Source organism: Anomaloglossus baeobatrachus, chromosome 1, assembly GCF_048569485.1.
Source record: "Anomaloglossus baeobatrachus isolate aAnoBae1 chromosome 1, aAnoBae1.hap1, whole genome shotgun sequence".
In the NCBI taxonomy this organism is placed as follows: Eukaryota; Metazoa; Chordata; class Amphibia; order Anura; family Aromobatidae; genus Anomaloglossus; species Anomaloglossus baeobatrachus.
In genome coordinates, this window is record NC_134353.1 from 2,213,459 (window position 1) to 2,238,809 (window position 25,351).

General features: G+C 53.3%; 1 protein-coding gene across 1 annotated transcript in view; it reads right to left on the bottom strand.

The window, feature by feature from the left end:
• LOC142303663 (vomeronasal type-2 receptor 26-like) overlaps nucleotides 1-25,351 on the bottom strand; it is a 136,169-nt gene that overhangs the window by 26,438 nt on the left and 84,380 nt on the right. Inside the window, exon 4 of the mRNA XM_075345235.1 lies at nucleotides 22,627-22,866. Within this exon, the coding sequence (XP_075201350.1) occupies nucleotides 22,627-22,866 (240 nt within the window). The remainder of the gene's footprint in view (nucleotides 1-22,626; nucleotides 22,867-25,351) is intronic.

Below are 25,351 nucleotides of genomic sequence, written 5' to 3' on the forward strand. Positions count from 1 at the left end.
ACAGCATCAGCTGATAGTTTAGCCGGCCGGGCGGTAAAAAGCCAGACTCACCGCTCGACTTATAGTGTCAGCTGATTCCGTCAGGTAACCGCATCAGCTGATAATCACCAGGTCTGAGAGAGAGAGAAGATAGGGAAAAAACAGAGAAAAGAGAGAGAGAAAAGAGAGAGAAAAGAGAAGAGAGAAAAGAGAAGAGAGAGAGGGAGAGAGAGAAAGAGAAGAGAGAGAGAAGAGAGATAGAAGAGGAGAGAAGAGAGAGGAGAGAGAAGAGAGGGAGAGAGAGGAGGAGAGAGAGAAAAGAGAAGAGAGAGGGAGAGAAAGAGAAGAGAAGAGGAGAAAGAGAGGAGAGAGAAGAGAGAGGAGAGAGAGAGAGGAGAGAGAAGAGAGAGAGAGAAGTGAGAGAGAAGAGAAAAAGAAGAGGAGGGAAGAGGAGAGAAGACAGAGAGAAGAGAGAGAGGAAAGAGAGAAAAAGAGAGAGAGGGAAAAAGAGAGAGATAGAGAGGGAGAAAGAGAGAAAAAGAGAGAGAAAGAGAGAAAAAGAGAGAGTAAAAGAGGAAAAGAGAAAGAGAAAAAGAGAGAGAAAAAGAGAGAGAGAGATGAGAGAGAGAGAAGATAGAGAGAGAGAAGAGAGAGAAGAGAGAGAGGAGAGAGCCATGCAGCCTCATTCCGTGAACTGCTCCAATTTTAGAGGTGTGTCCCGTGGCTCACAGCTGATGTCTGGCTCCTCCCCTCAGTGCATAATTAAATTAAATTAAATTATAATTATAAATAAATAATAATTATAATTTAAAAATAAATTAAATTCTTTACCGGGACTTGAACTCATGCTTCTTAGGCGGTAGGTCTAACCATTGAGCCACTGGCTCTAATGAGAAACACAGGAAGATTTGGTAATCTTAACGTCTGCATTGCAGAGTGAAGTCTCCGGTGACAGCGCGGCTCACTTCAGGTGCTATGTAGAGAGGACACAGAGCGCTCGTGTTCTACGGTGCTCCCTGCATCTTCATGTAGCAGAGCTGAAAGCGTCGTGTGGATTTCTGCGGACCTGGATTGTTTTTTGGGGATTAATAGAGGTAAATGAGGGTTTTTTTTGTCTTTTATTCCAAATAAAGAATTTTTCGCTGTGTGTGTTTATTTACTTTCACTTATAGGTTAATCATGGAAGGTGAATACACAGGAGAAATAGAGTATATAAGGTGCAAAAATATAACAAAGTTTATTATAGTGCATGATTAAAATGACACACAAAAAATCATCAGGGTCAGGATAAAACCACAATATAAAACCACATGAAGGGGTAAATGTTCTATGGGGCTCGGATTGTCAGGAAAAAATGTCGGTTATAGAATATCAAGGACAAAGGACCATCCATGGAATAAAACTGATACATACAGTATGGAAAAAATCATTGCTCATTAAAACATCATGAGAAAGGATAGTAATGCTGGTAAAGTGCATGTGCTCAATCCTAACATAATAAATACCATGGGCAATGATACTGAGGTGGTTGTCCTGAAGTAAGGTGCTATCAGAGGCAAAGAGAGCTCCCAAAGCTCCTATTCCTGATGAAGCTGGAGCCACTGTGATCATACCACCAAGCGAAACGTACGTTGAAGGATGGCCTCAGGGTAGATTGGATGGTTATACCCCTTTGGGAGCTCTCTTTGCCTCTGATAGCACCTTACTTCAGGACAACCACCTCAGTATCATTGCCCATGGTATTTATTATGTTAGGATTGAGCACATGCACTTTACCAGCATTACTATCCTTTCTCATGATGTTTTAATGAGCAATGATTTTTTCCATACTGTATGTATCAGTTTTATTCCATGGATGGTCCTTTGTCCTTGATATTCTATAACCGACATTTTTTCCTGACATTCCGAGCCCCATAGAACATTTACCCCTTCATGTGGTTTTATATTGTGGTTTTATCCTGACCCTGATGATTTTTTGTGTGTCATTTTAATCATGCACTATAATAAACTTTGTTATATTTTTGCACCTTATATACTCTATTTCTCCTGTGTATTCATGTGTTTCAACGAGTAGGTGCTTACCCCAGAGCCCCTCACTTGAGGTAGTCTCTGGTGGCTATACATTATTATAATGGTTATGAGGTTTTTTGGTTTTCTAATCATGGAAGGTGTCTCGGGGAGACGATTGTCATGATTACCCCGTTATTACCTCGATTGCCACTGCACCAGGGCAATTCGGGATGAGCTGGGTAGAGTCCCGGGACTGCCGCATCTAATGGATACGGCAATTCCGGGCGGCTGCCTGCTGATATTGTTAGGGTGGTGCGCGCCTCATAACGTGGTGCTCCCCATCCTGACAATACCAGCCTCCAGCCGTGTGGCTTTATTCTGGCTGGTATCAAAATTGGGGGGAACCGCATTTTTTTTTATTATTATTTATTTATTTATTTTACTGCACGATATAGACCCGCCTGCCAGCGGCTGTGATTGGTTGCAGTGAGACAGCTGTCACTCATCGTGGGGTCGTGTCTGACTGCAACCAATCATGGGCGCCGGTGGGCGGGGAAAGCACGGAATACCTGATTGAATAATGAAGCGGCAGCCATTTTCAAAAGAGGAAACGCCGCTGGAGATTTGTGACAGCCGTGCAGCGAGGCGCCCTTGATCGGTGAGTAGGAAAAGAGAGAGGGATTGTGCTGGGGACGCAGGACACATGCAGATACGCAACGTGCGCACATACTTACTGTGGAAAGCCACGTTTATGGTGATCAAACCGTTCTTGAACGGTAACTCGAACTGCCGAGCTTTAAGCAAATCGTTCGAGTTCGTCGAACGACTCGAACACCGCCCAAAATCATTTGAATTTGAAATTGGCGAACCGTTCAACTCGAACATCGCTCAACTCTACTGTAGTGGACCGGGGCGGAGTTGTAGCCCGCCGCTGTCGACAGTGGGAATCCGGTCTGGAGGCCGTGCACAGTCGGGTACCTGGACCCTAGGGCGAGGACAGCTGCAAGCACCTTTCCAATTAACCAGCAGGGGACAAGATTCCAAGTCTTGTCCCACTAGTAGCCCAGTTAGAGCGACACGGAAGCCCAACGCGGGGGATAAGGCGTCTGCAAGTGCCTGCTAAAATCCCAAGGGTCAGATATCGCGGGCAACAGCTCCCACAGAAAAGTCACCGTGAGTGGACTTTCCCCGTTTCATGCAGAGTAGTCAACACACAAGACAACACAAAAGTGCAGGAGGAAGGGCCCCTGTCCTGTCTACCGTTGTGCGGGACCCGAGCACACCCCTCCAGAGGCTACCGGTATTTGGCACTTGGTTTACTATCTGGACTCTGTGTGACTTTATTCAAATAGTGAGTACACTGGTATCCTCCGGTCCATCCCTGTGGACTGCGTCCCAGCACATCACCTACACCTGGGCCCCGGGACAACACCTCCCCTACCTGTGGAGGGGATACCATCCTGCTGCCCTGCTCCATCAGCCCCGGGCACCCCATACCAAGGCAGTGGCAGTGTTACCAACAATCACCGCAACCCACGGGTGGCGTCACTGACAAACTCTCCCTTGTAAATAACCCCCCCTTATTTCAGTTGTGGGCGACGGACGGCTGCACGAGCCCCGGATCCGGCTGCCACTTGAGCCACAGCAACCACCCGGATCCGAGCATCTCGAGTAGCCCCCCTGCCGTAATCTGTCCCCCGCCCGCGACACATACACATACAGAAATATGTACATTTACATATGTTGCAGGTGGGGGCCGCTGCCACTTCTCTTGGGGGCCTGCTCGGATCCGGGTTCGCCGCTGCGGCTCGAGTGGTGACCGGACCCGGGCTCGCACAGCCGTCTGTCCTCACAACCGTTGTAAAGGGGAAATTTACACGGGAGGTGTTGTGTCTGTGACGCCACCCGTGAGTTGCGGTGAGGGATGGTGGCACCCCCGCTGCCTGGTGATGGGACGCCCAGAGCTGATGGAGCGGGGCAGCAACATGGGATCCCATCCACGGGTTGGGGAAGTGTAGACCCGGGGCCCGCGGTCTGGACACGGGAGTGATGGCTGCTGGAGGTGGCGGGCCGGGTTGGACCGGGGGTCAATGGTGTACTCCAATAGTAAACAAAGTTGCCAGTGACCGGCTGCCGTAGGAGGGTGTATTCGGGTCCCACACCCAGGTTAGTGAACAGGTATCCCTTCCTCCTGAACTCTGTGTTTGTCTTTCGTTTTGGACGACTTTGCATAGAACGGAGAAGTCCACTCCCGGTTCTGTGTGTATTTGGGAGGGTCCAGGCAACCCGACTGTGCACGGCCTCCAGATCGGATTCCCGCTGTCGGCACCGGCGAGCTACAACCCTGCCCCGGTCCACTTAAGGTTTCCCATGACCGGATCTCCGTTGCCTGTGGCTGTTCACTGTCTGCCACCTAGCCGGGTAGTCCAGGGTCTGCTACCCCTGACTCCACTGCACACTTCCCTCCTCTCACTTCAACTGTCAACACTGTTCTCTTGTCACTGACTGAGTTCCTGCCCCTGACACTTCAGGACCCCTAGGTGGGTGTTCTCATCCGCCTGATCCCGCCGACTGGTGTGTCCCTATTGTCATGAGGGGGTGGCTAGGGTTTAATGGCTGTGTGTTGTACCTGAGTGTGGGTTTTCGGTGGTGACAAGGAGGATGTACACTTTTGTGACTACCTGGTTTTGCCAGGGCGTTACACCTTTTAAAGACAAATTCCCAAAAAATACATCTAAACAGACATAAATCTATACACAGTCATATTCAGTGACATACATAGATACACATCATACCTATACACACACAAACATATTAGAAATATTTTTAATATGGGGAAGCAGACAGCAGCCTCACTCCCCTCCCCCCCGCTTGTCTCCATCCAGCTCCTCCCAGGCATGTGGTTGTGCCGCACTGATTGGTGGCCATCACTAACAGACATGGTCACACATAGAGCACACTGACACTGCTGTTTATACATCACAGGATGGGCTGGGGGCTACAGTATATAAATGGCAAGAGGTGCTGGGGGCATAGACATTACTGGGGGGCATACATATTACTGGGGGGCATACATATTACTGGGGTAGCATACAACTCTGTGGGGTATACATGTGACACCCTGGCAAAACCAGGTAGTTACAGATGACTGTACCCCCAAACAAGGGTACAGGAATCGCCTCCTCCTTGGGATTAACACCACATCCCACACACAGGAACACCAGCCACAAAGCCTAGTCACCCTCCCATGACAGGTGGGACACACCAGTGGGCGGGACCAGGCAGATGGAAACGCCCACCTAGAGGTCTTGAGGTGACAGGGGGAGGGAACACGGATAGTAGTCTGAGTAGTCTGAGGAGTCATTTGAGTGGAGTGGAGTGAAGTCGGAGGAGTGGAGAGGAGCTGAAGTGCAGAGTGGTCAGGGCTGGAGCCCTGGGACCACGGGAGATCCGACTAGGTGGCAAACGGCAGATATCTGGTCGTGGGAGACCTGAAGTGGACTGTGGCAGGGTTGTATCCCGCCGGTACTGACGACGGGAATCCGATCCGAAGGCCGTGCACAGGCGGGGTACCTGGACCCTAGGACAAGGCAAGCTTGTTAATTGACCAGCGGGACAAGGTTTCATGCCTTGTTTCCAGAAAGAGAAGACCAGAGAGAGCAAAACGGCAGCCCAATGCGGGGGATAGGGTGTCCACCAAGAGCCCATTAAAATCCCACGGGTTAGATTTTGCGGGCAATGGCTCCATCTGTATACAAAACTGCAGGGGAGAGGATTTCTCCCGTTCCAAGCGGGTTAAATCAACACACAGCAAGAAACAAGTGCAGGAGGAAGGGTCCCTACCTTGCTAACCCGTGTGTGGGACCAGCGCACCTCTCCAACGGCAACCGGCATCCGGCCTTGGTTTACAGTATAGACTCTGTGTGGATTATTCCTAATCGTGAGTACAGCGGTGTCATCCGGTCCAACCCGCCGACGGCACCCCTGCACTGCTCCCTACCTACACCTGGGCCCCGGGACTACACCTCCCCTACCCGTGGAGGGGATACCACCTTGCTGCCCAACACCATCGGTCCCGGACACTGACACAAGAGGCAGCGGCGGTGCCACCATCCCATCACCGCAACCTACGGGTGGCGTCACGTACAAAAATTATCTCTGCTGTAAATACCCCCCTTTTCACTGTTGCTGCGAGGGCGGGCGGATGAACGAGCCCCGGGTCCGGTCACCACTCGAGCCCCACACACGATCTCGGATCCAAGTGCCCCGAGCAGCCCCTTTGCCGCAGCGGAGGAGGCACCCGTCCACGACATATGTGACGCCCTGGACTAGCCCCATGCACTTCACTCATCCCCAAATAAGGTGACAGCAGCCAACCTAATAAACCCTGGTTACCTCACTCTGGGTTTGATGTCCACACCATGGGGGTGGAGCCTGGCGGTTGGCCACGCCCCCAGGAGTTCACATGCCCAGAGGCAGGAAAACAAAAGCAGATCTGTTTGGAGGAGGAGAGGAGTAGTTGAGAGAGGAGACAAGTGGAGTAAAATCTGTCAGTGTCCTAGGTAGGAGCCGGGAAGACAGCCCAGTGGAACCGTAGGTAGCCGGGACAGGGTAGTGGCCCACCGGTACCGAACCGGGGAACCAGCTGGAAACCGGATCACAAGAGGGGGTACTCAGACCCTGAAACGCGGTCCCGAATCTACCGGACCCCGTTAATTAAGTAATTGAGGTCTGGACTTTAGGTCCTTTCCCGCCCAAAGTCCCGAAAGAAGGCAACAGCCCACCGATTCCAGATAACGGCCACCGCCAATGGCCAAGAGATCCAACGGGCCAGCGCCTGCGGGCAACGGGCTCTCCCGACGTACACGCCGGGGAGCGGGGCTCCCGTCGCTGAAGCGTGGATGTCCAAAGTCTACAACAGGTGCAGGAGAAGACGGACACCATCAACCGTTTGGGGACCAAAGCGACCGGCTGCGGGCACCGACTATCCACCGTTTGGTTTACCAGAGACTCCTGTGTGTTTGTCTGAGTGAGTACTACTGGGCCCGAGGGCCGCATACCCCCACTGCACCACATCTACCGGGTCCTGGGGCCACCATCCCCTGCCCACGGAGGGGTTAACATCCCAAGCTGCCCCCAACATCTCCCCCGGGGTGCCCAGTAACCAGCAGCGGTGGTGCCTACATTCACCACAACCCATGGGTGGCGTCACAAACTCTAACCTAAAGCAACAACCCCCCCCACTCAACACGCCAGCCTCCTTTACAGAGCGACGTGACCCCCGGTCCGGAGACGCTCGAGCCACCGACACACGAGGACAGATCCGAGCGTCTCGGCTGCAGCTGAGCGCGAGGAGGTACACATCAACCTCTTCTGGCGTCACGAACAGGATCAAGCCAGTCCACTTACCTGTGGAAGTGCGCCTTGAAGTCAGCGGTGATCTGCTTGAAAAATCCCGAAATCCGCCATCTTGCGTTTCCCGCCTAAGCCGTCTTCCCTGCAGAAAGGGCGCGAAAGCGAAGCCCCGCCCCCTGGGAACAGAGAGTGTCGAAAAGCGTGAGCAGAGAGAATGCTGTAAAAAGACCAAGGGGGAGACGGAGAAAAAATGTCAGCGCCCAACGTGGATGATGGCGGAGCGCTGGCTGCGGGAGCAGTGGCACTCGATGAGGGGAACATGACGGCCCTCGCTCCGGTCGCATGAGCAGGGGAGGCCACGGATCCGGCGGTCGCCCAGGTAATGCCGATCTCCATGCCCTACGTGCCCGGTGCTACCTGGCTACCCCAGTACGATGGGAAGCCTGACGCTTTGCAGGTATTCCGGAAAAAGATATGCACGATCCTAGATCTATATGCCATGACCTGGAGACAGCGTGCAACGGTAGTGCTACGGCAGCTGACCGGCGCGGCCGAGCAGGGGGTGGAAACCTGGGCCGACGCGGACCGGGCCTCGGTGGTCACCATCTTTGTGAAACTCCAGGCTGCCTTTGAAACCCGCACGGAGGCGGAATTACAAATGCAGTTTTTATCAATGTCGGCAGACAGCCGGTGGACAGTATAAGAGACTATGCTTTACGCCTGCAGACAGCCCTCCGCACCCTGAAGCGGGTAAACCCCCTCAGTGAGGCCGACAGCAATAAAATGTTGGTGGAGCAGTTCTTGCAGGGGCTGGGGTCTGCTGAGGACCGCAAGCAGCTGCGGTTATGGACTTTGGAGCATGCCGACTTAGACTTTGCAGTGCTGAAGGAGCGGGCCATCAAGGCCCTGCAGGCCCCAACTACCAGCACTCCCGAAGCGGCCCAATGACCGGTCGACACTGCCCCAGTCTCGGTTCGCCCCCCTCTTGGCCCTAACGGCCCCGGCTGCACCCGTCGGAGCGATGGAGGAGCTAACTTCGCAAGTCCAATGCATGAACAAAGACATCACCTGGATCCTCGCCGCACTCCAGCTACCGACGAGAGTCAAGCCCCTGGAGAAGATCCAGCTCGCCGACAGCCCGGAGGACGTCCCTTAGATGCAGCGGAGAAGGAACAATGACCCATGGTACGGACCGTCCGTCTGCTACAAGTGCAACAAGACGGGCCACTACTCTAGGCGATGCCCGTTAAACGAGCAACCCCTGAGGCCAAGGGCCAATCCTCAGGAGTAGACCCTATGGTCCAGCTGATTGGCGGGATCGGTACATTGGAGGCCGCCCCATCATCTCCCTGGCGGTAGATGGAGTTCCTACCATGGCCCTGCTTGACACTGGATCCCAGGTAACCACTATGCCTTATTCGTTGTAGCAGCGGTATTGGGATGATAGTGAATTGGCCCCTCCAGACGATAGCCTGACTATTATTGCGACCAATGGGCTTCCTATGGTCCAAGTGGGGTTCAAGGAGGTGACCCTGACTGTGGGGCTGTGGGGCAGGGGCCTGGCAGAGAGCGTTGCAGCATGAGATCCGGGCCCTCCTGCAGCGGCAGCAGGTGAACATGCGGGTGAGATTGGTGGCGTGCGGGTGATGGATGCGGCGCCTTTGGTGGTGCCACCGCGGAGCGAGATGATGATCTGGTGTAGGGCAGCAATAGGACCCCAAGGACAGGATTACCCGGCAGTGGTGGAGCCCTTGCCGTCGGAGCATTGGCCCACAGTTATGGCAGCCAGGAGAGTGATTGATGTCAAGAAGGGGAGAGTGGCCGTGCGAGTGATGAATTGCGGAGAGGAAGAGGTTAGGCTCCCCCGCTACGCCACCATAGCCAAGTTGTTCACGGTAAATGCACATGATATCCAGAACACCACCCCCACGACCACTACACTCTACCCTGATAGTGATCCTCAACCCGCATACAAGGAGGAGTGGTGCCAGGAGCTGCATGTTGGCACTGAGGCCACGCCCATACATCACAAAGAAGGGGTGTATAGAGTAGTGTAGGAGTACGGGCAGGTCTTCAGCAAGCATCCACTAGATTTCGGGAGGATAAAAGGGGTTCAACACCATATCTCCACGGGAGCCCATCTGCCCATTAAGGAAAGGTATAGACCCATTCCCCCGACACACTACCATTGCGCTAAGGATATGCTGAGGAACATGAAGGAGCATGAAGGAGGCAGGGGTCATTCGGGATAGTTGCAGTCTCTGGGCAGCTCTCTTGGTGCTGGTAAGAAAGAAGGACGGCACCATGAGGATATGTGTGGACTACCGGAAGATCAATCAGATAACACATAAAGACGCTAAGGCCTAAGCCACACGGCGAGAAAAACAGTGCGAGTGGAGTGCTATAAAACATCGCATTCCCCTCGGACCAATTCTAGCCTGTGTGTAAGCGCACATGAGCGATTATTTTCTCAGCCCTAATTGGACCGAGAAAACAATCGCAGCATGCTGCGATTGTAAGCTGAGACTCTTTCTCTCGCACCCATTCAAGTGAATGGGGTAAGAGAAAAATCGCACTGCACTCGCGGTACACCGGTGTACCACTAGTGCAGTGCGAGAATGGCAATAGCCGGCTATGCAGGAGAGAGGGAGATAAATCCCTACCTCCCCTCCTCAGTGCCGGCCCGCCCCCCGCAGCTGAGGTCTGCTCGCACGAACGCGCCTCAGTTGCAAGGACACACGCATGACACTTGGCTCTGCTGTACTGCCAGCACGAGCCGAGTGTCATGCAAGGGGATCGCAGTAGTCCCCGTGTGGCCCCAGCCTTACCCGCTCCCACGCATTGAGGAATCGCTTGATGCATTAAGAACTGCTAACTATTTCTCTACCCTTGACCTTACTAGCGGCTACTGGCAGGTGGCGGTTGACCCGGAGGTCCACGAGAAGACTGCGTTTGCTACTCCCATGGGACTCTGCGAGTTCAACAGTATGCCGTTCGGGATGTGCAATGCCCCAGGAACCTTCCAGAGGCTGATGGAGTGCTGTCTGGGGCATCTGAACTTCGAGACCGTTTTGTTGTACTTGGATGATGTGATTGTGTATTCTAAGACGTATGAGGCCCACCTGGAACACCTGGCAGAAGTGTTTGTGACCCTAGCCAAGTATGGGATGAAGTTGAAACCCTCGAAGTGCCATCTGCTGAAGCCCAAAGTGCAGTACCTTGGACATGTGGTGGGTGCGGATGGCGTAGCCCCGGATCCCGAGAAGATCACTGCTATCCAAAGCTGGCCGCGGCCAACCTCGGTGAAGGAGGTGAGACAGTTCCTGGGCCTGGTGGGTTACTACCGCCGCTTTATCAAGGAATATATGAAGATGGCTGCGCCGATGCAGGACCTCCTCGTGGGACAGACCAAGAATGGCATATCGGATTGGAGTCCTTCCAACAGTTGAAGTCGGCCCTGACAGGAGAAGAAATCTTAGCCTATCTGGACTACGGCCTTTCCTCCGTCCTCTACACCAACGCCAGCAATCTAGGCCTGGGTGCGGTCTTGTCCCAGGTCCAAGACGGAAAAGAGAAGGTGATCGCCTACGCCAGTATGAAGCTCCGACCCACCGAGAGGAACCCCGAGAATTTCAGCTCCTTCAAGCTCGAGTTCCTGGCCTTTGTGTGGGCAATAACAGAAAGATTTAAACAATACCTCATGGCGGCAAAGTTCACGGCCTATACGGATAACAACCCGTTGACCCACCTAGACACGGCCAAACTGGGCACCCTGGAGCAACGGTGGATGGCCCGACTGTCCAACTACGATTTCACTATCAAGTACAGGGCTGCCCGCAAGAACTCCAACGCGGATGCGCTATCTAGGATGCCCCATCTACCCGACGAGGGAATGGAAGAAGACCATTTGGAAGAGATTGAGTTGCCCGCATTCCATCGGCTACATGGTGAGAAGCCTCGCACTAACCAACAGCAAGCGAGCCTGGACCCGCTGCCCAGCCAGGGGTGGCAGGATGCCCAAGACCAGGAGCCTGCAGTCCAGCTGGTCAAAACACTAATGGGATGTGCGAGAAAATGAACCATCTGGTCCTTAATCTCCTTAAGACCCTGCCCTTGGAAGAGCGGAACTTGTGGCCTGAGAAGCTGCCCAACTTGGTGGATATGTACAACAACATCCCCTGCAGTTCTACCAAGTGTACACCAGCATACCTGATGAGGGCTCGACCGGGACGGCTGCCTGTGGATGTCGAAATGGATATAGAGGTGCCCGAAACCCTTCCTCCCACTGTCAACTGGGATGCCAAGCGGCAGATGCAGTACCGGCAGATCCAAGAGTATGTGGAAAGAAACGTGCGTCAAAGCCAGGAGAAACAAGAGCAGCGCTTCAACAAGCAGGCTCTGGCAACCCCGTTCGAACCTGGAGATGTGGTGCTGAAGCGCAAGAGGAGAACGCACAAGCACGACGATCAATGGGAGAGGGCCCCATGTGTCATCCAGCCCACCGGATGGGAGAACGAGAAAAGATACCTAATCAGTCGCGACCAGGGGAAGACCACGGCCACCGTTTCCAGGGACCACCTGAAGAGATGCCTAGATCCCATAAAGCCGGTGGAGGGGGTTCCTGTTCCCATGCCAAGCGTGGAGAAGAAAAAAGAGGTGATCCATACAGTGATGGGAGACTTTTCAGCTGACTGGCCTATGCAGAATGGTGCGGTAATCGTTCCCGTGATAATGTTCCCACAACCCGTGAAATAAATGGAGTCGGAAATGCCCACCAGCGAGCGAGCGCCCAGGGATGCACCTACACCACGCCCCCGTAGGTCTCTACCTGCCATACCCGATGCCCCTGATGCCCGGGAAGAGGGACCGGTTGTTCTCTCTCCCCCGTTGCGCCCACCTGAGAGTATGGGGCCCTGAAGGTCCACACGCCCTAACCTAGGTCAGGCCCCTCTTAGGTATAGGGAAACTGCTATCTAGGGGAGCAAGATGTTGATTGTGTAAATATGTGTGTGAATGAGCACCAATCACCCGAGACTCTCACCTGATTAAGAAAGTTAAAGTGAGGTAGCGGTTTCCGGCTACCATGATTAAAGCCCCCGTTGGGACCATCCTGCCAGTCCCCGTTGGGACTTTGCTTTTACCCCGTTTTATAGATAAGGCCGAGAACTGGCAGGCCACCCAAAAACTATTGGGCCTTGTAAATAGCCCCTTGGACCACCCTTCTGTCCTACAGTCTACGGAGAGGCTGGTTGGAGGAAGGGCCTGCGGCAGAGTAATCCGGGGCCCTGTCACCACTGGAACAGGTGACAACCCTCCGGGTCAGGGGTCCCCTGGACGTGGGGCCTCTGAGAGACCCGGCCCGTTGTGGGCAATACCTGGGCCTGTTTCCTGGACTGGGGAAAAGGGGTGCTGACCTGTGTTTTTAGAGGAAAAACACAGGTCCCGTTATTAACAAAAATGTTCGTAATGTTTAAGAAACCTGCCTCCCATAATGGGATGATTCCTAAAGCATGCTTATGTAAATAATGTTCTTATAATTGTATTGTATGTTCTTTCTTTCTTATCTTTTCAGTTAAAACAAAATAAACCGGTGGTGGTCGGGCAGCCCGCGGACGGTCTGCATTCAACCAAGGGGGGGGGTGACGCCCTGGACTAGCCAGGTAGTCACAGATAGCCCCATGCACTACAGGCATCCCCAAATAAGGTGACAGCAGCCAACCTAATAAACCCTGGTTACCTCACTCTGGGTTTGATGTCCACACCATGGGGGCAGAGCCTGGTGGTTGGTCACGCCCCCCAGGAGTTCACATGCCCAGAGGCAGGAAAACAAAAGCAGATCTGTTTGGAGGAGGAGAGGAGAAGTTGAGAGAGGAGACAAGTGGAGTAAAATCTGTCAGTGTCCTGGGTAGGAGCCCGGGCACTTTGACCAGGAGGCAGATGGTGGTGGCCGTCTGCAGGAGCCGAGCCGGGAAGACAGCCCGGTGGAACCGTAAGTAGCCGGGACAGGGTAGAGGCCCGCCGGTACCGAACCGGGGAACCAGCTGGAAACCGGATCTTAAGAGGGGGTACTCAGACCCTGAAACCGGTCCCGAATCTACCGGACCCCATTAATTAACTGATGAAGGTCTGGACTTTAGGTCCTTTCCCACCCAAAAGTCCCGAAAGAAGGCAACAGCCCACCGCTTCCGGATAACGGCCACCGCCAAGGGCCAAGAGATCCAACGGGCCAGTGCCTGCGGGCAACGGGCTCTCCCGACGTACACTCCGGGGAGCAGGACTCCCGTTGCTGAAGCGCGGTTGTCCAAAATCTACAACAGGTGCAGGAGAAGACGGACACCACCAACCGTTTGGGGACCAAAGCAACCGGCTGCGGGCACCGACTATCCACCATTTGGTTTACCAGAGACTCCTGTGTGTTTGTCCAAGTGAGTACTACTGGGCCCGTGGGCCGCACATCCCCACTGCACCACATCAACCAGGTCCCGGGGCCACCATCCCCTGCCCACGGAGGGGTTAACATCCCAAGCTGCCCCCAACATCTCCCCCGGGGTGCCCAGTAACCGGCAGCGGTGGTGCCTACATTCACCACAACCCGTGGGTGGCGTCACGAACTCTAACCTAAACCAACAAACCCCCCCCACTCAACACGCCAGCCCCTTCTACAGAGTGACGTGACCCCCGGTCCGGAGACACTCAAGCCACCAACACACGAGCCCGGATCCGAGCGGCTCGGCTGCAGCCGAGTGCAGGGCGGTACACATACACATTAGTGGGATGGGTGGCATAGAGCTCTGTGGGGCCACACGTACCGCTCTGAGGTGACAGCACATATGGCTCTGGGATAGCAGCGCATATGGCTCGGGGGGCCCTCACATACGGCTCTGGGGTGGCAGCACATACGGCTATGGGGGTCCCACACAGCTCAAGGGGGGCACCTACTGCTCTGCGATGGCCCATAAAGCAAAGGGTGGGGGACCATACAGATCAGGAGTGGGGGTCCATACAGATCAGGAGGGTGAAACATACAGCTCAGGAGGGGGGACCCCATACAGCTCAGGAGTGAGGGCCCATACAGATCAGGAGGGTGGAACATACAGCTCAGGAGGGGGGATTCCATACAAATCGGGGGGAGGGTGGAACATACAGCTCAGGAGGGGGGCATACAGATCATAGGGGATGTGGTGTCCACCATCCCCACAACCCCGTGGGTGGCATCACGAACTCAAACACGGCTCCGGCCGTACACCTACGTCCCCTTAAAGCGCCAGTCCCCTTTCAGATCAAAGTGGACCACGGGGCCCTCGGGTCTGGGGACGCTCGAGACACCACCCGACGAGCCCGGATCCGAGCGGCTCGGCTGCAGCCGAGCGCGGGGTGGTACACATCGACTCTTCTGGCGCCACGAACAGGATACTTACCCATTCACTCACCTAGTGAAGTGCGCCTTGAAGTTGAAGTCAGCGGTGACCCGTTGAAAATTTTCAGAATCCGCCATCTTGCCGCCATCTTTTGGCGCGAAGATTCCCGCCAGAGTCTTCTTCCACACAGAAAGGACGCGAACGTTGTCGCCCCGCCCCCTGGGAACGCGGCCGTGCCGCAAAGCCAGAAGTCGCAAAACGAAACTTACCGACCCTAGAAGGGAGTGCCACGAAAAGACCAAGGGGGAGCGGGAAGATGTCCGCACCTAACCCTGATGGCGGAGTGGCACAGGCTGATGGAGCGACGATGGAAATGTGGCGGCTCTCGCTCCGGTCGCAAGAGGTCGCCCCATCATCTCCCTGGCGGTGGACGGTGTCCCGACCATGGCCCTTCTCAACACCGGATCGCAGGTAACGACTATGCCTTACACGTTGTAAATGCACACGAGTCTGTAGGTAAACCAAGGTGTCAGTGGCATGCTGCCGCGTTCGGGTGTACTCGGGTCCCACACCTGGCTGGTGTAGCCATGTCCCTTCCTCTGGCACTCTGTAATTTTCCTCACTTTTGAACAACTCCGTCTGAAACGAGGAAGTCCACTCCCGGTATCTTCTGGTTGGTAGATGTGCCCGCAAAAACTACCCTTGGGATTTCAGTGGGTGATTCCGGATACCCTATCCCCCATGGTGGGCTGCCGTTTCGCTCTATCTGGGCTAACACTTCTGGAGCAAGGCCTGCAACCTTGCTCCCGGCCTGATGAATTAGAGAAGGGGCTTGCAACAGTCTTCTAACTAGGGTCCAGGTACGCCGCCTGTGCACGGTGTCCAGACCGGATCTCCGCGGTCGGTACCGGCGGGCTCCAACCCTGTCCCAGTCCACTCTGGATCTCCCACCACCGTATTCCCGTCTCCTTTGGACACGGTCCACTGTTTGCCACCTAGCCAGTAGACCAGGGCCACTACCCTGTCTACACTTCACTAGGCTCAGCTTTCCTCTGAGAGTCTGTCACTGTCACAGACTTCAGCTCCAACTTCCACTCCTTCCCATACTAGACCCAGATTTCAACTTCTGTGTTCCCGCCCCCAGATCCTCAAGACCCCTATGTGGGCGCTTCCAATCCGGCTGATCCTGCCCAATGCTGTGTCCTTCTTACCCTGAGGGGGGTGGCGAGGATTTTGTGGCTGATGGGACCCAATGTGGGAAGATGTTATGTAGGATGTTATGTACCTCTATGACAACCTGGCAGCGCCAGGGCGTCACAAAAACCCAGCAGGAAAGCTAATTATACCAATGAATACTGACACAGCAGGACCTCTCCACACTCCTCATTCCTCACCCCACACTCCTCACCCCACACCCCACCCCACACTCCTCACCCCACACCTCACCTCGCACTACTCACCCCACACCTCACCTCACACTACTCACCCCACACTACTCATCCCACACTCTATACCTCACACTCCTGATCCCACACTCTACACCCCACACTCCTCACCCCATATTCCTCATCCCTCACTCCTCACCCCACACTCCTTATCCCACACTCTATACCCCACACTCCTCACCCCACATTCCTCACTCCACATTCCAGACCCTACACTGCTCACCCCATACCCCACCCCACACTTCTCACCCCACACTCCTCATCCCACACTCCTCATCCCACACTCCTCACCCCACACTCCTCCCCACACTCCTCACCCCACACTCCAGACCCCACAATGCTCACCCCATACCCCACCCCACACTCCTCACCCCACACTTCTCACCCCTCACTCCTCATCCCACACTCCTCATCCCACACTCCTCATCCCTCACCTCACACTCCACACTCCTCACCCCCACACTCCTCACCCTACACTCCTCACCCTACACTCCTCACCCCACACCCCACACTCCTCACCCTATACCCCACACTCCTCACCCTATACCCCACACTCCTCACCCCATAGCCCTCACCCCACACCTCACAATTCTCACCCCACACCACTCACCCCACTCTTTACCCCATACCCCACACTCCTCACCCCTCACCCCACACCCCACACTCCTCACCCCACACCCCACACTCCACACTCCATACCCCACCCCACACTCCACATTCCACACTCCTCACCCCACACCCCACACTCCACACTCCATACCCCACCCCACACTCTAAATTCCACACTCCTCACCCCACACCCCACACTCCACACTCCATACCCCACCCCACACTCCACATTCCACACCCTACACCCCACACTCACCTCACCACACACTCCTCACCCCTCACCCCACACTCCTCATTCCACACCCCGGCTACAGGTCAGATTGTGAGCAAAGAAACATGGGAGCAAATACTTTATTCTAATTTATGCCATATTGCCCCACACGAGTCTACTGGTGGAATAAATATTACTGTTACATTTCTGAGCAGATTTTCACTGCCTATAAACACCAAACATGACTGATATACAGTGGTGTGAAAAAGTATTTGCCCCCTTCCTGATTTCTTATTCTTTTGCATGTTTGTCACTTAAATGTTTCCGATCACCAAACAAATGTAAATATCAGACGCAGATAACACAAGTAACAAAGTGCAGATTATAAATAAAAGTCTTTATTATTAAGGGAAAAAGAAATCCAAACCTACAGAGGGCGCTGTGTGAAAAAGTAATTGCCCCCTAAACCTAATAACTGGTTGGGCCACCATTAGCAGCAACAACTGCAATCAAGCATTAGGGATAACCGGCAATGAGTCTTTTACAACAAGGAATTTTTGGCTGCTCATCTTTGCAGAATTGTATTTCAACCACAATGGAGGTTTTTCAGCATCAACTGCCTTCTTAAGGTCAGGCCGCAGTATATTAATCGGATTGAGGTCAGGACACTGACACTTCAAAGTCTTCAGTTTGTGTTTCTTAAGCCATTCAGAGGTGGACTTGCTGGTGTTTTGGATCATAGTCCTGCTGCATGACCCCAGTGCTCTTCAGCTGGAGGTCAGGAACAGATGGCCAGACGTTCTCCTTCAGAATATTTTTGTAGACAGCAGAATTCAAGGCTCCATTTACCACAGCAAGTCTTCGAAGATCTGAAGAAGCAGCATATCCCCAGACCATCACACTCCCACCACCATACTTTACTGTGGGTCTTATGATCCTTTTCTGAAATGTTGTTACTTCAACACCAGGTGTAATGGGACATTCACCTTCCAAACAGTTCAACTTTTGTCTCGTCAGTCCAGAGTTTTTTCCCAAATGTCTTGGGGATCATCAAGATGTTTTCTGGCAAAACTGAGACAAGCCTTTATCTTCTTTTTGTTTGGCAGTGGTTTTTACCTTGGATCTCTGCCATGACAGCCATTTTTACCCAGTCTCTTTTCTCATAAACACCGACCGTAACTGAGGCAAGTGAGGCCTGCAGTTCTTTGGATGTTGTTGTGGGGTATTTTGTGACCTTTTTGATTAGTCGTCGCTGCACTCTTAGAGTAATTTTAGTCAGCCAGTGACTCCTGGGAATGTTCATGCCTGTTCTATGTTTTCGCTATTTGTGGATAATGGCTCTCACTGTGGTTTGCTAGAGTCCCAAGGCTTTAGAAATGACTTTATAACCTTTTCCAGACTGATAGATCTCAATTTCTTTATATGTAATTTGTTCCTGAATTTCTTTGGCATGATGTCTGGCTTTTGAGGATCTTTTGGTCCACTTCACTTTGTCAGGCAGGTCTGTTATGATCCAGAACTATGGAAGACCACCACAAATCATTGGCAAAAGGTGACAAGAGCATTGGCAACTAATCTGGCCGCCATCCCCTTACTAACCATCACAACTAGAAGTAGCCGAGGGGTGAACTAACATCCTGTGCACCGCGGACCCAGCCGGAGAACTAACTATCCTAAAGGTAGGAAAGATGAATAACTCTCTGCCTCAGAAAATAGACAAGAATAGCAAGCCCCCCACATTCAAAGACTGCGGTGATATAGGAAAACACAATACACAGGTAGATGACAGGATTAGCAAAAGGTGAGGCCCCCGCTGACTATAATAGGAAAGGACAGGAAAAGGACTGAAGGCTCTCAGATCGCACGATCTGAACTCCATCCTATACCAGGTGCCCTTGTCATACCAATGAACAGAAAAACAAGAATCATAACAAACTCAACAAGCCACAAACACATGGACTCAAAGGAGCTATACTCCACACAGAACTGCAGGGAGTTCCCCAACAAACCACTGAGGGGGAAAACCCCTGCATGCAAATAAACTGAAAACAACCACAACAAATGACAAACCCAGATAAGCAAAAGAACCAGACAATAAATAAAGAGCAAGCACTTATCTGGGATAGATGTGGTGTAGAGCAGGATGAAGCAGGCTGGTGATACAAAGAACAACTGACATCCGGCAACAGCCTGCAATCAGACCAGGACTTAAATAAGCAGAGAGTTAGGAAAGGAAACACCCACTGCACAACACACCTGGTCTCTGTCCAAACCATTCCTGGCCACCAGAGGGAGCCTCCCAGCAGCCAAAACATAACTAACATTCACAACACAGGTCCAATTTAAGTGATTTCTTGATTGAGAACAGGTGGGGCAGTAATCAGGCCGGGGTGCGGCTGGGGAAGTAGAATTCAGCTTCCCAAAGATGTGATAATTTATGTTTTAAGGGAAGGGGCAATCACTTTCACACAGGGCCTACAGGTTTGGATTTCTTTTTCCCTTAGTAATAAAGACCTTCATTTATAATCTGCATTTTGTTACTTGTGTCCTCTTTCTGTAATATTTACATTTCTTCGGTGATCTTAAACATTTAAGTTTGAGAAACATGGAAAAGAATAAGAAATCAGGAGGGGGCAGATGGTATCACAGCACTGTATCTATATTTAGCATTGATATTACATGTCTGTGGTTTCTGAAGGCTGAAAATCCTGGAGCTTGAATCTACAGAAGCGGTTATGTCCCCGATAAACGATAGATATGTGGATGGTGTTGATATCGATTATTCTAGCTGCTGCAGGGAAATATTGCACCTCCATTGCCATGTGCTGTCCCTGGTGGGGAGTGGAGACCACCAGTCTCTCCACAGTGGTGCAGTTATCATCTCCTGTATATATGGCGCCCTGGACAAGCCAGGGGCCACAGAGCACAACATCAACACACCCCCACCCTCAGCAGTTCACAGCAGACATCCCCAGTGAAACCTGATTCCTTCCCACGGGTTCAGACAGACACACTAGGTGGGCAGAGTCAAGAAGATAGGCACGCCCACCGAAGAGTCTAGCTGGCCTGAGGCAGGAAGCAGGTCCAGACAAGTCCAGGAGAGGAGGTCTGGAGAGAGGCAGACGCAGACTGGGGCCTAGGTTGGAGCCTAGGGCCCTCGTGCAGCAGTGAGGCAGACGGTAGTGGCCGTCTGCGAGAGCCGGGAAGACAGTCTGGTGGAACCGTAGGTAGCCGGGGCTGGGCGGTGGCCCACCGGTACTGAATCGGGGAGCCAGCTGGATACCGAAGTGCAGGTGGAGCGTACGGAAGGTGCAGGAAAGGACTTACATTACCAACCTGGGGTCAAGGGAAAAACACCGCAGCCGCCTGTGGGACCCGTCCATCCAGCCGTTTGTTTCATCAGAGACTCTGTGAGTATCATTGGGCTGAGTGAGTACCACCGTGTCGTGTGGCACAGCGCTGCCCCTGCGACCCTGCACCTCACCAGGCCCCGTTACCCGCCTGCCACCCATCCCTACCCCATCACCGGGCCCCGGGACAACCAACCCCCTACCCACGGAGGGGAGAACTAACAACAAAGCTGCTCCTTGTCACCGCTCCCGGGATCCCCGTCCAGAGCAGCGGTGGTGTCACCATTATCACCACAACCGTGGGTGGCGTCACGGACAATAAATCCCCACAAACCCCCCCTTTTTCACTCACGGGCGAGGAACGCCGCTCGAGTCCCCGGGATCCGGCCCACCGCTCGAGCCACCACCGAGCAGCAGCAGCCGCAGCAGCAGCGGCCGGACCCGAGCAGTGGGAGAGCGCGGCGTCCCCTCCTCCGCCCGCGACAACTTGGCGTCACGAACAGGATCCTACCGCTCTGCCGTTGGGTAGAGGTCCGCCTTGTGTGACCGCCAGAGGTGTCCGGCCGGAAAATTTGAGAGGCCACCATCTTGGGCGCGAAAAATTCCCGCTCGAGCGTCTCCTCGAGCAGTGGAGGCGCGAAAGCCAAAACCCCGCCCCTGTAGAGGAGGTGCCAGAGAGACACTAAGGGGGGGGCGGATGGCGTCCGGCCGCATGTGAACCGCGGCTGTGGAAGCAGGGACACCAGGACTCTGCAAGTATTTGGTTCCTGGAGCACCGCTGCGCGTGATGTCCCGTCCGTCTGGCACCGCTGATGGCGATTGCCCTGGCAGTCCACCCGGCCGCGACGGAGATGACGACGGCTCCGGCAGTCCGCCCGGCCGCAGCGGCAGCGAAGCACCCATCCCGTTAGGGAATCTGGGCCCGTTCCTGGACTGGGGTCTAGGGGTGCTGCCCACTTCTTAGGGGCAGCATCAGGGCCAGGTTGTTTGGGTGGGTGACTGAAGGACCCGTTCCACTGTTATTATTAAAAGTGTTTGATTGTTGTTGCAACGTTAAAGTAATGTGCATCCCGTTGTGGGAAGATTGAAAATGCCTGTTAAATGTTTTATTCTTTTGCAGTTAAAAAAGCGGAAAATAAAACCGGTGATGGACGGGCAGCCCGCGGACGGTCTGCATTTAACTAAGGGGGAATGTGGCGCCCTGGACAAGCCAGGGGAGACAGAGCACAACATCAACACACCCCCACCCTCAGCAGTTCACAGCAGACATCCCCAGTGAAACCTGATTCCTTCCCTCAGGTTCAGACAGACACACTAGGTGGGCGGAGTCAAGCAGATAGGCACGCCCACCGAAGAGTTTAGCTGGCCTGAGGCAGGAAGCAGGTCCAGACAAGTCCAGGAGAGGAAGGGAGAGGAGGTCTGGAGAGAGGCAGATGCAGACTGGGGTCTAGGTTGGAGCCTAGGGCCCTCGTGCAGCAGTGAGGCAGACGGTAGTGGCCGTCTGCGAGAGGCGGGAAGACAGTCTGGTGGAACCGTAGGTAGCCGGGGCTGGGCGGTGGCCCACCGGTACTGAATCGGGGAGCCAGCTGGAAACCGGAGTGCAGGAGGAGCGTACGGAAGGTGCAGGAAAGGACTTATATTACCAACCTGGGGTCAAGGGAAAAACACTGCAGCCGCTTGTGGGACCCGTCCATCCAGCCGTTTGTTTCATCAGAGACTCTGTGTGTATCATTGGGCTGAGTGAGTACCACCGTGTCGTGCGGCACAGCGCAGCCCCTGCGACCCTGCACCTCACCAGGCTCCGTAACCCGCCTGCCACCCATCCCTACCCCATCACCGGGCCCCGGGACAATCAACCCCCTACCCACGGAGGGGAGAACTAACAACAAAGCTGCTCCTTGTCACCCATCCCGGGATCCCCGTCCAGAGCAGCGGTGGTGTCACCATTATCACCACAACCGGGGGTGGCGTCACGGACAATAAATCCCCACAAACCCCCCCCCTTTTTCACTCACGGGCGAGGAACGCCGCTCGAGTTCCAGGGATTCGGCCCACCGCTCGAGCCACCACCGAGCAGCAGCAGCCGCAGCAGCAGCGGCCGTACCCGAGCAGTGGGAGAGCGCGGCGTCCCCTCCTCCGCCCGCGACATATATTTATCACCTCTAGGGTAGCAAGCAAACACGCGGAAAGCTTCGGTCTCTTGCAGACGGGCTTTCTCCTTATAATGGAGGCAATGCTGCCGGGTGTCCGGCGATACCAGACTTTTATTTATGTCATTCATAAACCTTCCATCGCACCATATAACTCACCTCACCAGTTTTCCATGTAATCGTGTCATCATTGACATGCAGCCATTGCTCCTGTGGCAGGACCTTGGTGTAGAAGAAGCTTTTATTATCAGTATGATACATGTAATTGTCACCATCTTGATAGAAGACCCAGTTTGATAACTGCAAGTAAGGTGGAGATAAAAGTCGTCTCCTCTCATCAAACCCCACAATGTCTCCGGTATAGTCGCGGTATCGCACCCGACTTATGAAGAACTTCAGCTATAAGAGAAAGAAATCACAAGTAATGACGTCTGTGAGATGATCAGTCAGGGACAACATGGTCACCGCGCCCAGAAGAACAATCCAACCCCTAAGGCGGGCTTTGCACACTACGACATCGCAGGTGCGATGTCGGTGGGGTCAAATCGAAAGTGACGCACATCCGGCGTCACTTGCGATGTCGTAGTGTGTAAATCCTAGATGATACGATGAACGAGCGCAAAATCGTCGTCATCGTATCATCGCTGCAGCCTCCGACATTTCCATAATGCCGGGGGAGCGACAGGTACGATGTAGTTCCTCGTTCCTGCGGCCGCACACATCGCTGTGTATGAAGCCGCAGGAGCGAAGAACTTCACCTTACCTGCCTCCCGGCTGCAATGAGAAGGACGGAGGTGGGCGGGATGTTTACATCCTGCTCATCTCCGCCCCTCCACTTCAATTGGCCGCCTGCCGTGTGACGTCACTGTGACGCCGCACGACCCGCCCCCTAAGGAAGGAGGCGGGTCGCCGGCCAGAGGGACGTCGCACGGCAGGTATGTGCGTGTAAAGCTGCCGTAGCGATAATAATCGCTACGGCAGCTTTCACTATATATCGAACGTGCGACGGGGGCGGGACTATCGCTGCAGCATCGGTAACACATTGTTACCGATGTCGCAGCGTGCAAAGCCCGCCTAAGACTTCATTCTTTATAGTTTGGGTTTTATGACTTTGATCAGATTGGTGTTTTGACTGATGTCAAATGTTTTAGGGTAAATACAAAACATCTTACAAATAAAATGCAATAATTGGAGATTGTAATGGCAGATAAAGGTGATAATGTGCAGGAGATCACAGATCCTAGGCTGGATGGGAGCCACGACTGGACACCACGTGGAGGAAGAACAAGGGAAGGCAAAAAACAGGATGGTCTGTAAATCCAGCGATGAGTGACATTGAAGGGGGGATATTAACAGCTCAGAGTCTTTATCTGGAAATATCTGCAGAACGGGCAGAAATCGTAAATCACCGCAATGTGATATCAGCCACTGGGCAATGACTGGACAGAGGTGATGTAGTGATGTGAGACAAGATACGCTCGGGAGACGGCCTGAGAAGAGCAACAGAGGATGAAGCCCAGAGGCAGCGGCTGGGAAAACCAATGGAGACAGAACACAGGAGCAACGCGGCCAAACAGCAGAGCTGGATACATAGGTGTTACCAATATATAGAAAAAGAAATTTTCAGCTCACCTGTAGCCTGGGCTGTGGAATCCAGCAAGTGCACGGTATCCACCGGCAGGTCCCAGCCGGTAATGCAGAGGTAAGTTGAAGGAAGGATCCGGCACAAAAAAACTCCTTATAGTAAAAACATCGTAGCCTTTATTTGAAACGTTAAAAACCAACATGTAGTGGAGACCCAAGATTGTATCTATAACGGGGGAGCTTTACGCATTTCGGACTTGAATAAAAACAAAAAAGTCCTTAGTCATAAGTGCCAGTGCTTTTTTGTTTTTATTCAAGTCCGAAACGCGTAAAGCTCCCCCGTTATAGATACAATCTTGGGTCTCCACTACATGTTGGTTTTTAACGTTTCAAATAAAGGCTACGATGTTTTTACTATAAGGAGTTTTTTTGTGCCGGATCCTTCCTTCAACTTCTTACCTCTGCGTTACCAATATATAACACTCACACACATGGGGAAGGCAAGGCTGCATGCAACCGGTCCTTGTACACACTAAAAGGACCCTAGCTGACCAACTAAAAGCACCTCTCAGACCTAGCCTCCTATGAGGAGAGAGAGAAAGAGAGAGGGGGAGAGAGAGAGAGAGGGAGAGAGAGGGAGAGAGAGACTGGACACTGAAGGAGCAGGACACTGTAACATGAGCTCCTGATTGAACCAGAGTTTATACCTTATAATGAGCAGATTGGAGGACATAATACGGAAATCTACAGATATGACGGAATACTAAGCACACCAGACAAACATTTTAAGGATTTTAAGCAATGGCAAGAAAAATCACAAGAAAAATGAATACAAAGATGGAAAAGCAGGACAAGATTGCCTAGTGGAAACCCAGCAAACAGACCACCATCAAACCCTACCAGCACAGCGCATCCCCGAGGTAAGGGCTCCATGCTAATACACTGCTAAAATAAGAATTGATCGTATATTACGCATTAGAAAATATAAAAGAAAGACCTTTAAAATGAAACTACACAGGGATTGCACTGTAGTCAATGCAGGAGACCTGGAGAAGGCAACTGGAGCTAGCAGGGGGCCTGACACATTAGTGATAACCTTCCCTGAGAATGCCAAATCCAAGGAAGCTAGGAAAGCCATAAAACTGGACACTATCAAGAAAAACCCAGAGACAGTTGTCACGGGCGGGGAGGACGCCGTCGCTGCTGCGCTCTTGCTAACGCTCGGGTCCGGCGCTGCTGTGATGGCTGCTCAGTGGCTCGAGCGGTGGGCCGGATCCGGGGACTCGAGCGGCGCTCCTCG